This window comes from Microtus pennsylvanicus, chromosome 18 (genome assembly GCF_037038515.1).
Source record: "Microtus pennsylvanicus isolate mMicPen1 chromosome 18, mMicPen1.hap1, whole genome shotgun sequence".
NCBI classification, from domain to species: Eukaryota; Metazoa; Chordata; class Mammalia; order Rodentia; family Cricetidae; genus Microtus; species Microtus pennsylvanicus.
In genome coordinates this window covers 3308279-3322036 of record NC_134596.1, presented here as the reverse complement: position 1 = coordinate 3322036, position 13758 = coordinate 3308279, and the positions used below count along the sequence as shown (strand labels likewise).

General features: G+C 53.6%; 1 protein-coding gene across 3 annotated transcripts in view; it reads left to right on the top strand.

Moving 5' to 3' along the window:
- Nucleotides 1-13691, top strand: part of Ppfia3 (PPFI scaffold protein A3) — a 29871-nt gene extending 16180 nt beyond the window's left edge. For 2 of the 3 annotated variants that reach the window (XM_075953047.1, XM_075953048.1), the window contains exons 15-30: nt 415-602; nt 3165-3387; nt 3985-4148; nt 4235-4362; nt 5323-5416; nt 6885-6966; nt 7527-7727; nt 8835-8897; nt 9058-9084; nt 10025-10200; nt 10588-10685; nt 11218-11393; nt 11480-11548; nt 11732-11903; nt 12559-12630; nt 12805-13691. In XM_075953047.1, coding sequence (XP_075809162.1) covers nt 415-602; nt 3165-3387; nt 3985-4148; nt 4235-4362; nt 5323-5416; nt 6885-6966; nt 7527-7727; nt 8835-8897; nt 9058-9084; nt 10025-10200; nt 10588-10685; nt 11218-11393; nt 11480-11548; nt 11732-11903; nt 12559-12617 — 1920 coding nt within the window. In that variant the 3' untranslated portion in view covers nt 12618-12630; nt 12805-13691. Of the gene's footprint in view, nt 1-414; nt 603-3164; nt 3388-3984; nt 4149-4234; nt 4363-5322; nt 5417-6884; nt 6967-7526; nt 7728-8834; nt 8898-9057; nt 9085-10024; nt 10201-10587; nt 10686-11217; nt 11394-11479; nt 11549-11731; nt 11904-12558; nt 12631-12741 lie in introns of all 3 variants that reach the window. The other variant, XM_075953049.1, reaches the window with a different exon arrangement.
- Nucleotides 13692-13758: the final 67 nt, after the last annotated feature.

The following is a 13758-nucleotide window of genomic DNA, read 5'->3' as shown; positions in this document are numbered from 1 at the left end:
TCAAGGGCTACAACAGAGAAACCCTGTGTCAGATAAACAACGCGTAGCCAAAGCAACAACAAGACAACTCATTGTTGGGGCGTGCATGCCACACCACGGCTGTGGAGGTCAGAGGACGTCTCTGTGGACTCGTTCCATTCCTCCCACCTTCACATGGGATCTGAAGAATGAGCTTGGGTCACCAGACTTGTGCAACAGGGATTTTACCCATTGAGCCATCTCTTAGGTCCGAGAAAGACCTGTCAAGAGAAGAGCTATGAGCTAGGTCACCTGAAGCTGGGAGTGGCTGACGCCCTGGCTCCACCACCATACTGCAAAAAAAAGGAAGGGTCCAGAGAAGAAGTGTGGGGTGCAGGTGGGTCAGGAATGTGGGCAAAGGCAGGTGCCAACCTCAGTCCTCATCCACAGGAGCAGGACTGGGATCGATCTGCCCCTGCCGGGTCCATCCCTCCTCCATTTCCTGGAGAGCTCGATGGCTCAGATGAGGAGGAGGCTGAGGGGATGTTCGGGGCTGAGTTGCTGTCCCCCAGTGGGCAAGCTGACGTGCAGACGCTGGCCATCATGCTTCAAGAGCAGTTGGAAGCCATCAACAAGGAGATCAAGTGAGTCCCAAGCCAAGTGTGCTGTGTCTTGCCCAGTTTGTCCCCACAGCCCCGATGCTCCCTAGAGTCTGCCCCACCCCTTTCTCTAAGCCTGACTGCTCTCCCATTTCTGTCAAGTGGTTCTCCCAGACGATATTCCATACCCAGGAACCATCCCATCATCTGCGTCAGTGTTCCTGAGCCAGCACGCACACGGGAATGGGCGCAAAGCACCAACCTTCAGCTCAGGGCAGGAGAAATATTCAGACGGCCACAGCTCCATATGACTGTGTCCTAGAACCTCCTGATACGGCAGGAATCTCAACATACAGTCCCAACAATAGCAAACCCACCCACAGATCCTACCCTCACACAGCAATCCAGAACCTCAGCTGGGCTGGGAGTGTAGGTCCCTTGGTAGACCATTTACTAAGCATCTGCAGGCCCTCAGTTCCATCCCTAAGATGGAAAAGCAAAGAAAGAAGAAAGGGAAAGAAAGAGAAAGGAGGGAAGGAAGGAAGAGGGCTAGGAAATAAGTAGAAAGAAAGAAAGAAAGAAAGAAAGAAAGAAAGAAAGAAAGAAGAAAGAAAGAAAGAAAGAAAGAAAGAAAGAAAGAAAGATTGAAGCCAGGCGATGGTGGCACATGCCTCTAATTCCACACTCAGGGGAATTCACTGCAGAGGCAGGTGGATCTCTCTGAGTTCAAGGACAGTCTGGTCTACAAAGCAAGTTTCAGGACAGCCAGAGAAACACAGAGAAACCCTGTCTCGAAAAACAAAAAACAAGCAAAAGATTGAAAGGAAAGAAGGGTTTGGGAAGATGGCTCATTGGTTAATGTATTTGCCACGCTTGAGGACTGGAGTTCAGGTCCCTCGGAACACATATAAATGCCATGCAGGCTAGGTGAATCATTTGAAATTTCAGCCTCTGAAGACAGAAATGGGCTCCTCCAGAAGCTGGCTACTAAGACTAGCTATATCAACAAGATATGTTTGGCTGAGAGATGCTGGCTCAGTGAATAAGTAGAAGAGTGACCTTTGGTGAGTCTGGCCTCAGGTCTCTCTGTATGCATTCACATCCACACACTGTGCCCACCCACATGCAAAAGCACGCACACACACACACATGCGTGCCACACAGACACACACACGTGTGCATACACATGCATGCCACACAGACGCACACATGCAAAAGCATGCATGCACACATGCATGCCACACAAATGCACATGCACACGTGTGCACATATGCATGCAAAACCATGCATGCACACATGCATGCCAAAAGACACGCACACGTGTGTGCACATACACAATGCAAAGCATGCATGCACATATGCGTGTCACACAGATGCACACACATGTGTGTACACACATGCAAAAGCATGCATGCACACATGCGTGCCACACAGATGCACACATGCGTGTACACACACATGCAAAAGCATGCATGCACACATGCGTGTCACACAGATGCACACATGCGTGTCACACAGATGCACACATGCGTGTACACACACATGCAAAAGCATGCATGCACACATGCGTGCCACACAGATGCACACATGCGTGTACACACACATGCAAAAGCATGCATGCACACATGCATGCCACACAGATGCACACACATGCGTGTGCGCACACACATGCAAAAGCATGCATGCACACATGCGTGCCACACGACACGCACACACACGGAAAGAGAGAAATGAAAGACTGAATCCAACTCTGCACCTACCGAGTTTCCAGCTGACAGCAGCGCTTTCAGGAACCTCGCAGATTCTCCAGACAGTGCCTGCTTTGACGATTCTGTAGTCACACATTCTCCCTGTCTCCCAGGAAATGAGATTAACACAATCACATTCTAACTCAGACGTTATTCATCTGTGCTCCCAAACTGAATGGATTCATTACCTTCTACACCTACTTTGATTGACCTTGATTTCACCCCGATTTTAGCATTTTGCTCTAGCAGTTCTTGGGACACTGTCTCTTTCCTGTAGTGATATTATCTTTAAAATTATAATTTGTAGTATTGGGGATTGAATCCAGGGCCTTGTGTATGCCAAGTGAGGCCTCTAGTGCTAAGTCACACCCCAGCCCCTCACTGGGGGATTCTAGGCAGGGCTCTACCACTGAGCCACACCCCAACCCCTCACTGGGGGATTCTAGGCAGGGCTCTACCAGTGAGCTACACCCCAGCCCCTCACGGGGGATTCTAGGCAGGGCTCTACCACTGAGCTATACCCGAGCCCCTCACTGGGGGATACTAGGCAGGTGTTCTACCTCTGAGCTACACTCCTAAGCCTTTTTATGACTTTACTGTAACTGTTTGGCTAACTTCTTCTAATTGATAGAAATGACAACTATTCAGCCCCAATCCTTCAGTGATTTCTTGAGACTCTCAGGATTTCTTGCCTCCCCCTTGAGCCCCTGCAACCATGGACAAGCGGTCCACTAAAACAATCTTAAGTCACTTCACGGTTCTGAGCCACACCGTCCTCCCCTCTGCAGATTTTCTGGCCACTTGGGATTTGTGACTCCTCACCCCTCCACCCTGCACTGGTCTTCTTTCTCCTTCCCAGGCTAATCCAAGAAGAGAAAGAGACTACAGAGCAGCGTGCAGAAGAGCTGGAGAGCCGGGTGTCCAGTTCTGGCCTTGACTCACTGGGCCGGTACCGTAGCAGCTGCTCACTGCCGCCCTCCCTCACCACTTCCACCCTAGCCAGCCCCTCACCTCCCAGCTCTGGCCATTCCACCCCTCGTCTGGCACCCCCCAGTCCTGCCCGGGAGGGAACCGAGAAGACCGTGAGTATTCTCTGTCATCCCAGCCCAGTGTAGGTAGGAGAGGTCAGGAAAAAAAAACTTACCACAAATAGCTCCCAGAGCTTTTGCACAGTGGATTCCAGAAGCATGCGTGGCCTAAGTCCCAAAGGACAAAAGGAAGGCTGATTTCTGGAAACGTGTGTGTGTGTGTGTGTGTGTGTGTGTGTGTGTGCGCGCACATGTGTGAGCATGCCTTAGTACTCCTCGGGGAGGTCAGGACAATTTGTAGCACTTGGGTGTCCCCTAACACATGCATCTTGGTGAGTGGGCTCAGGTCACCAGGCTTGGTAGCAAGTTCTTTACTCACTGATCCTTCTCAGTGATCCTGTTTTGACTTGTTTTATGTGTTATGTTTAGCTTTTGTTTGTTTTTTGTTTGTTTGTTTGTTTTTGTTTTTTCTTTTCGAGACAGGCTTTCTCTGTGTATCTCTGGCTGTCCAGTTCCAGGGCACCATGGTCACTGCCTTTACACCCCCATTTGACCTAGGCTACCCTATCTTCAAGTCAGTGCCCAAGCAAGGGAGAACTTAGACACATTCTCAAACCCCCAAGCTAATCCTGCATCTGTCTCTGTCCCCAGAACCATGTCTCCAAGGAGGAAGCTGGTGCTCCACGAGGGGAGGGCCCAGCCATTCCAGGAGACACCCCACCACCTACTCCCCGCTCTGCCCGTCTTGAGAGGATGACCCAGGCTTTGGCACTGCAGGCTGGGTCCCTAGAAGATGGGGCTCCTCCCCGGGGAAGGTCAGCATGGATGTGGGTTGAGAATAGGGACAGGACAAAGACTTGGGGGGATGGTGTCCATCTCAGGCTCTGTCCTTTCTCTCTAGTGAGGGCACCCCAGATTCCCTCCACAAAGCCCCCAAAAAGAAGAGCATCAAGTCATCCATAGGTCGGCTCTTTGGCAAGAAAGAGAAGGGTCGGATGGGACCCCCAGGCCGGGAAAGTGTTTCTCTGGGTTAAGTATTATAACATCAACCTTCCTCTTCTCCCTCCCTGCCTTTCTCCCCCGCCCACCTTCTCATTGCTAGAAATTAACTTCTTTCTTTGTTTGGTAATACTGGGAAATTGAACTGGAAATTGAACCTAGGTCCTCATGCATGCTAGGGAAGTACTCTGCCATCAAGCTATAGCCCCTGCTTTTTTCTTTTTTGAGTCAGGGTCTCTCTGTGTAACAGCCCTGACTGTCCTGGAATTCACTCTGTAGACCAGGCTGGCCTTGAACTCACAGAGCTCTACCTGCCTCTACCCCCAAGTGCTAGGATTAAAGGCAGGCGCCACCGCTGTGCTCCCTGCTCTTTTTTTTTTTAAAGATTTATTTATTTATTATGTATACATTATTCTCAGTGCTCTGCCTGCAGGCCAGAGGAGGGCGCCAGATCTCATTACAGATGATTGTGAGCCACCTTGTGGTTGCTGGGAATTGAACTCAGGTCCTCTGGAAGAGCAGTCAGTGCTCTTAACCTCTGAGCCATCTCTCCAGCCCTACTCTTTTTTTAAAAAAATTAAAATTTGTATCATCATTCTCCGTGTGTTCTGGCTATATATGGAAGTCGGAGGACAGTCTTATTAAGTCAGTTCTCTCCTTCCACTTTTTTTTTTCCTTCCACTTTTCTTATGTAGCCCTGGCTGTCCTAGAATGCTCTATGTAGACCAAGCTAGACTTGGGTCTACAGAGCCCCCCACTTCTGCCTCCCAAGAGACTCCTTCTGCCTCCCAAGAGATGGAATCAAAGGCATGCAGCAGCGGCGGCAGCATGCCAAGCCTGTTACCCTGACTGGCCTGCTCTGTGCTCTGTAGCATAGGATGGCCTTGAGCTGATTCCTGTCTCTCCAGTGTCGGGGATGTGAGGCCTGAGCTAGCACACCCCCCTGACCCTGCCTGACCCATCACTGACTTTGAGCTTCCTTGCCTCCAGCTGGGACACCCTCTGATGAAACACTGGCCACTGACCCTCTGGGGCTGTCCAAGCTGACTGGCCCAGGAGATAAGGACAGGAGGAACAAGAGGAAGTAAGTGTTCTGGGGTTTGGGGTGGGCGTGGATACTGCTGAGATTGAGTGACCCTGAACATGCTTCCCAGCTTCCCTGATTTGTTGTCTGGGCAGGGAAGGTGGGTTGAGGAGAGTCACATTTGGTGCCTTACCAAGATGCTTTCGCAGTGTCTCTGTGTGAGAGTCCACGCTTTCACTGTGTGTCTGTGTGAGTCCACGCTTTCGCTGTGTGCCTGCGTGACAGGTCCACGCTTTCGCTGTGTGCCTATGAGAGTCCACGCTTTCGCTGTGTGCCTGTGATAGTCCACGCTTTCGCTGTGTGCCTGTGAGAGTCCACGCTTTTGCTGTGTGCCCGTGAGAGTCCACGCTTTTGCTGTGTGCCCGTGAGAGTCCACGCTTTCGCTGTGTGCCTGTGAGAGTCCACGCTCTCGCTGTGTGCCTGTGTGACAGGTCCACGCTTTCGCTGTGTGCCTGTGAGAGTCCACGCTTTCGCTGTGTGCCTGTGAGAGTCCACGCTTTCGCTGTGTGTCTGTGTGAGAGTCCACGCTTTCGCTGTGTGCCTGTGTGACAGGTCCACGCTTTCGCTGTGTGCCTGTGTGACAGGTCCACGCTTTGGCTGTGTGCCTGTGAGAGTCCACGCTTTGGCTGTGTGCCTGTGAGAGTCCACACTCCCACTGTGTGCCTGTGAGAGTCCACGCTTTCGCTGTGTGCCTGTGTGACAGGTCCACGCTCTCGCTGTGTGCCTGTGTGAGAGTCCACGCTTTCGCTGTGTGCCTGCGAGAGTCCACGCTTTTGCTGTGTGCCTGTGAGAGTCCACACTCCCATTGTGTGCCTGTGAGAGTCCACGCTTTCTCTGTGTGCCTGTGTGACAGGTCCACGCTCTCGCTGTGTGCCTGTGTGAGAGTCCACACTTTCGCTGTGTGCCTGTGTGACAGGTCCACGCTCTCGCTGTGTGCCTGTGTGAGAGTCCACGCTTTCGCTGTGTGCCTGTGTGAGAGTCCACGCTTTCGCTGTGTGCCTGTGATAGTCCATGCTTTTGCTGTGTGCCTGTGTGACAGGTCCATGCTTTCGCTGTGTACCTGTGAGAGTCCACGCTTTCGCTGTGTGCCTGTGTGAGAGTCCACGCTTTCGCTGTGTGCCTGTGATAGTCCATGCTTTTGCTGTGTGCCTGTGAGAGTCCACGCTTTTGCTGTGTGCCCGTGAGAGTCCACGCTTTCGCTGTGTGCCTGTGATAGTCCATGCTTTTGCTGTGTGCCTGTGAGAGTCCACGCTTTGGCTGTGTGCCCGTGAGAGTCCACGCTTTCACTGTGTGCCTGTGAGAGTCCACATTTTCGCTGTGTGCCTGTGTGAGTCCACGCTTTCGCTGTGTGCCTTTGAGAGTCCACGCTTTCACTGTGTGCCTGTGTGACAGGTCCACACTTTCGCTGTGTGCCTGCTTGAGAGATCCATGGGAAGGATTCACAGCCCCTGCCTACCTTCTCTGCTAGGCACGAGCTTCTGGAAGAGGCCTGTCGCCAGGGCCTACCTTTTGCTGCCTGGGATGGTCCCACCGTGGTCTCCTGGCTGGAGGTACTTTGTCATTGAAATAACCCTTCATGTAGAGTTACTAATCAACCCCCTTTCAGGTTTTTGTGTTTTGTTTGTTTGTTTTGCTTTGTTTTTATGTAATTAACTCAGGTTCTCACTCTGTAGCCCTGGGGAGCCTCAGACTCATGGCAATCCTTCTGCCTCAGACTCTTGAGTGCCGTGATTACAAGCCTGAGCCACTGTACCAGGCCTTTATCCTCGACCCTCTGACCGTCGTGCTATCCAGGGCTGGTTGATTCCGCTCTAGAGAAGCCCAGAAGTAGGGTGGGAGGGGAGGTCAGGACCTGAGGCTCTTAGGAAAGCTACTTCCTCTTCCTTATGTCCTTGCCCTCTCTCTGTGTCTCTTCGGGTCTCTCCTGGTCTCTGCCGACTGTCTGTCTTTGTGTCTGTCTTTCCATCTGTCTCTATTCATCCCTTGTCTTCCTGTCTTCTCCTCTCTTCTCCCACATGTCTTACCGCTTCTGTGTCTTTGCCTGCGAACCTTCTCCATCTGTCTCTCTCTCCACTGACTCCTCCACATTCTCATCTTCTCATGGCCTCAGCTCTGGGTGGGCATGCCTGCGTGGTACGTGGCTGCCTGTCGGGCCAATGTCAAGAGCGGCGCCATCATGGCCAACCTGTCAGACACGGAGATCCAGAGGGAAATTGGCATCAGCAATCCCCTGCACAGGCTCAAGCTGCGCCTTGCCATTCAGGAGATGGTGTCCCTCACGTCTCCCTCAGCGCCTGCCTCCTCCCGCACTGTGAGTGCCTGCAAAACCATGCCCTCCTGCTCACCCTCACCCCTCGCCAGCCTCCAATCCTGGGCCCCGTGTCAGGGGTGTGACCTATTGACTTGTTCCACCCGCCCCCAAGAGTCCCTTCCTGTGGATTTCACCACTTCCAAGGGACCACCCCCAAATCCATAGTTTTCTTTTTCTTTTCTTTTGAGGCAAGATCTCCCTCTATAGGTCTGGCTGGCCTGGAACTCATAGAGACCCATGGCCTCCTGCACCAGCTCACCATGTCCAGACTCAGTTTTTTCCTAGGAAATCTCAAATAGGCAGACAGTTATTGGTTCCTGTGTTGTCTGAAGCAGTAGTCCGCTCAGGCTACTGAGTAAGTTCAAGGTCAGCCTTGGTAAGACCTTGCCTCATACTAAAAAGAAAGATGGCCTGCAAGATGACCCAGTAGGTAAAGGTGCTTGCCACCAAACCTGACCACCTGAGGTCAGTTCCTGGAACCCATATGGGAGAAGACGAAAATCAGCTCCTATAAGGGTCCTGAGAACTTTACCAAGTGCCACGGCACACACATATAAAATAAATAAATGTTCTTCTAAACATTTTTCTTTTTTAGTTTTTTTTTTTTTTTTTTTGAGACAGGGTCTCTCTGTGTAGCTCTGGCTGTCCTGGAACTCACTCTGTACACCAGGCTGTTCCTCAGACTCCCAGAGATCCGCCTGCCTCTGCCTCCTGAGTGCTGGGATTAAAGGCGTGCGCCACCACCTAGTGCAACACATGTTCTTAACCACTGAACCATCTCTTCAGCCCCAAAATAATTTTACTAAATATTTATTTATTTATTTTGTGTGCGTGTAATTGCCACAGGGCATGCGTGGCACAGAACTTGGGTTGCCAGACTTGGCAGGAAGCACCTTTATCTGCTGAGCCATCTTGCTGGACTCTAGGTCCCAACTCCTAGGGCTTCAGCATGGAAGACGCCCAACACAGGGTCATTTCCGTTGTCACCTCGGCTTTGAGACCCCCAAACAGAATGAGCTTAAACAATGAGTCAGAGTGGGGCACTTAAGAGGCCATCTGTCTGCATCCTGTGTCATCTCCCATCCTGTGACACCTAGCATCCCTCAGCCCACAGGAAACGTGTGGATGACACATGAGGAGATGGAGTCGCTGACAGCAGCTACAAAACCCGTGAGTGACTCCTGCTGGTGACCCGGGGGGGTGGCACTATTCCTATTGGGTGTGGGGCTGGGAGGATTCTGTCTGTCCATGCATCGTCTGTCCCTTCTGTTCTCCTTTGCCTCTCCCCTTAACCCACCCTTCTCTCCCCCTCTTCCCACTAACGGGTCAGGAGACCAAGGAGATCAGCTGGGAGCAGGTAGGGTGCAGGACGGGCTGCCCGCATGAGAGGTTGTGCACGCTGCATGGTCTTTCTCTGTCCCCGTGCCCCACCCTTTGCCAGAACATTCTAAGGCCCCACCCAGGAGGGGAAGGCTGCAGCTTGGAGCTCAGCTGTGGACTAGTTCATAGTGGCTTGGTGGGGGACTAAATGGAAGCCTTCTGTCCACCTCCAGCCTAGAGCACAAGCCTTCCCATGGTTGTGGGTTGCTCAGGAACTGCTGGGCTATGGGACTGCTGGAGCCGGAGGGAGCCGCAGGGCCGTCTAGGGTTGGGAAGAGGGCTGAAGGTTCAGTGGCGCGAGTGTTAGCTATGCTATTATGGTGGCCGTGAGGTGGACGAGGCAAGTGAGAGGTAGGGAGGACACTGTGGCCTGGAGAAGAGAGAGGCCTAATGCCCGACTTGAGCTTGCCGGGTGTGTGTGTGTGTGTGTGTGTGTGTGTGTGTGTGTAGGCTCCAGATTGGGCTGTGGTCTGTTTCCAGGCCCTGAAGCTGCAGACTTGGGGGTTTAGCTCAGCCTTGCCCCAAACTGGACTGTTGAGTATTTCCTGAGTGTCACAGGAATGATAGTCTCTGGGTGGCAGGAAAGCCACACTGAGTCCTGCTTCACATTTGGGCTGAGTGGGTACAGACCAGCAGAGCTTGGGGCCAGCGGGTGGGGCCCTTGCCTGTAAAACAGAATTCTAGCTTCCAGCCAACCTGGAGTGGGAGTGTGTGCCTGTAACTCCGTCACTCAAGAGGGTGGAGGCAGGAGGATCTAAAGTTCAAGACCATCCTCAAACTTCACTGTGAATTTGAGGCTAGCCAGGGCTACACAAGACCCTGAGCTGTTTTGTGCTGGGGAGAGAACCAGCGTGGGGTGGGGACTGAATGTTGTCCTTGAGGGCCTGACCCCCTCCCTCACCTGCCCACGGCCCCAGATCCTGGCATATGGCGACATGAACCACGAGTGGGTGGGGAACGACTGGCTGCCCAGCCTTGGGTTGCCCCAGTACCGAAGCTACTTCATGGAGTCGCTAGTCGATGCTCGGATGTTGGACCACCTGAACAAGAAGGAACTGAGAGGTCAACTCAAGATGGTGGACAGCTTCCACAGGTGGGGCTGCCTGGCCAATGGAAACGCCCAAAGGGGAAGAAGTCACACCCCTAGAGAGGCTTTAGCCAATGGGAAGTTTTATGAAATTCTGGCTTGTTGCTCCTTGAACCAAGAAGTTGACCCATAGGAAAACCGAGATTTCTCATGGTCCTGGTGACCTGCTACGGGGGAGGCCAAAACTGGAGGATGACAAGTCTGAACTTAGCGTGAACTATAGAGTGAGTTCAAGGCCAGGTCAGGGAGCTAGTGAGACCCTGTCTCAAAATTAAAAATTAAAAATAGAGAGATCATGAAGAAAGAGAGGAAGAAAGTCAGATAAGAGCAACGAGAGCAACGACAGTGGCCATGGGAAGGCTCCTGAGTGACTCAGTTTCCCCCTCTGCTCAGGGTTAGTCTGCATTATGGTATCATGTGCCTGAAACGGCTCAACTATGACCGGAAGGACCTGGAGCGGAGGAGGGAAGAGAGCCAGACCCAGATCAGAGGTGAGGTCCTGTGGGGGCCAGGCGGAGAGGCAGGCCCGAGGGAGGGAAGCCAGATTTCAAGAGCTACTGAGAACATGGTAGGGTGAGCAGGCGGGCATGGCCAGAGAAAGAGTGTAGCGTTATATGCCAGACTGGCCACTGGGGTGCGCTGTCACACAGGGGGTAGAGACAGCATAAGTGTTTGGTTAAGAGGGAATTAGAACCGGCTCACTAGGACGGAAACCAATGTGGGGGCGTGGCTAGGGAGGGAAATGACGGGCCATTTCCAGTGATGAGGGGAGAAGTCATCCTGAAGGCAAGTCTGTAAGGGAAATGAGGATGGAATTAGGCTAATTTGACAGGGCTAGCCTCGGGGAGGTGCACGGTTAAGAGTCCCTTTTAACTGGGTCGTAGTGGCGCACGCCTTTAATCCCAGCACTCGGGAGGCAGAGGCAGGCGATCTCTGTGAGTTCGAGACCAGCCTGGTCTACACAGCGAGTTCCAGGACAGGCTCCAAAGCTACAGGAAAACCCTGTCTCCTTTTCATCCCCAGACGTGATGGTGTGGTCCAACGAGAGGGTCATGGGCTGGGTGTCTGGGCTCGGCCTGAAGGAATTCGCTACGAACCTCACTGAGAGCGGGGTGCACGGGGCCCTGCTGGCTCTGGATGAAACCTTCGACTACTCCGACCTGGCCTTGCTCCTACAGATACCCACACAGAACGCGCAGGTGAGCTTGGTGCTCAGGGAACATGCTGGGCGCTCCCACCTGCGTGCTCCAACCTACGCCCACCAACCTCCCCCCTCCTTTTCCAGGCCCGGCAACTGCTGGAGAAAGAATTTAGCAACCTCATCTCCCTAGGCACAGACAGACGGCTGGATGAGGTAGGCGTGGCAGCCGCTCTGAGGCTCCCTGCCACACTTACATCAGTGATGAAGGGGTGGGGCTTGGTGTTGCCAACCAATTGTGGTTGGAGGTTGAGCTAAGTGAGGGGCATGGCTGAGGAGAGGAGAAGAATGGGAGTTTAGGCCTCCCTCCTTCACCTCGGGCTCCTATCCTACCATTAGGACAGTGCCAAGTCCTTCAGCCGCTCCCCATCCTGGAGGAAGATGTTCCGAGAGAAGGACCTCCGAGGTGTAACCCCCGACTCGGCTGAGATGTTACCCCCCAACTTTCGCTCAGCTGCAGCAGGAGCTCTAGGCTCCCCAGGGCTCCCACTACGCAAACTGCAGCCTGAAGGTAAGGGGCTCAGATGTGACAGTCCGGACCCTAGTCACAGCTTGGGACAACTCTCCGTCTGGTCTACCCTACCAGCTGGCACCCGGCACTCCTCGCAGTGGGCTATTCTCAGTCTCCTTCCCAGGATGGGACATGACCTTGCTTCAGGCCACTTGGACTCTCTCTTTGGGTCTCAGGCTTCCGGGAAGTAGAGACCCATGGTGGAGCAAGCACACGCGTGATGTTTGAAGCTTAAGTCTATTGGAGGGCACCAGGGCTAGAGGCCAGAGCGCCTAGAAACCCTGGGGGATCTGGGCCGGCCTCTCCTCAGTGTTCGGCAGATAATTGCAAGATCAATACCTGCCTGGGCCACGGAAGAGTGAGTTCAGGACAGCCAGGCCTGCTCAGTGAGACTCTGCTTCCAAAAGTAAAAGGAGCTGAAGGTGCAGCTGGCTGGTGGGGGAGCCGCATACAGTTCCCCAGTGGAAGCTGCCCTGTGGCTCACTGGTAGAGCCCAAGCCTAGAATACCCCAGTGAAGGGCTCGGGTGTGGCTCAGTGGTGCCGTATTTGACTACCAATCAAGGGGCTCCTACCTTCAATGTCCAGTACGAAGGAGTGGGGAATTCTCTGGGGAAAATAGGGGGCTTCCAGGCTGAATGGCTGCTCTCTCTCTAGGCCAGACTTCCGGGAGTTCACGAGCAGATGGTGTTTCTGTCCGGACTTACTCCTGCTAGTGGGCACTTACAGGTGAGGACTCTGCCAGGTGATTCTTAGGGTTCAGGGTGGTGCAATGGGTCTGCAGGATGGCGGACCAGATGGGTCCCACCTACTCTGATAACTGTTTGGTCTCAATGCAAGTGACCTCGCTCTCACTCGGATGAAGACCCTCCCGAAGGCTGGGCCGTTTTCCCTCCTTTGCAGAGTATTGTCTAGCCGGAGACCACCGTGAGGGAGCTCTCACTGCGGACTATACACATCTATACACACCAGCCCAGTGTGCGCGTTCCCGCCTCCCAGATGGACTGGGCCTGGACTAAACCACAGGAAATGGACTAAAGAGGGGGGCATCGGAAGAAGAGGACAGGAAGAAATCCCTCCGCCTCCCTTTTCTCTACTTTGTAATTTATTGATCCGTTTCGGACGGGAGCCAGGCACCCTGCACCTGCGGGAAGGGGGCGGGCTTCGCTCTCGGGCGGCATGCAGGGAGAGGCCGCCCCTCCCCCTTCTCTTGCCCAGTCGCGGGGCCCAGGTCTTTCTTCTTCGTCCGCTAGGAGGGGAGGGGAGACTCGCTGCTACAAGCCTCGCCCCCCATTCCCGTGCCACTCAGTCCTGCCCCCGCTGCGTCTGGTCGCCAGTCCTCGGGGGTCATCTGTGAGCGGAGTCCCTGTCCCTCCTCCCGTGTCTCGTGTCCCCCGGGGCCTCCCCGCCCCCTGCTATGGCGGTGTCTGTGCCCAAGGGTCAGGGACGCAGCCCTGCGTTCCCAGTTCCCCTCCGGCTCCGGGGTTTGCATGGGAAAATCCCTCTGTCAACTATGTCGCTGGGTGATGTGGCTTGGGGAGGGATGGACAGCGGGGAGTCCCCCACCCCGACTCTCAGTTGGCCTCCTAACCCCAGGCGTTACTCAGTGATCACGGGTAAAGACCTACTGTTTCAAAAGTTCTGGTGTTGACCAGCCTTTTTTTGAGACAGGGTCTCACTTTGTAGTCCTGGCTGGCCTGGAACTCACTATGTAGACTAGGCTAGCCTCGAACTCACAGAGATCCGCTTGCCTCTGCCTCTGCACTGAGATTAAAGGTGTGTGCCACCTCTCCCAGCTTTTGTTCTCAAGATGTTAAGAATGCAAACCAACCACCTTCAGAATCAAGGAGTCAGGCC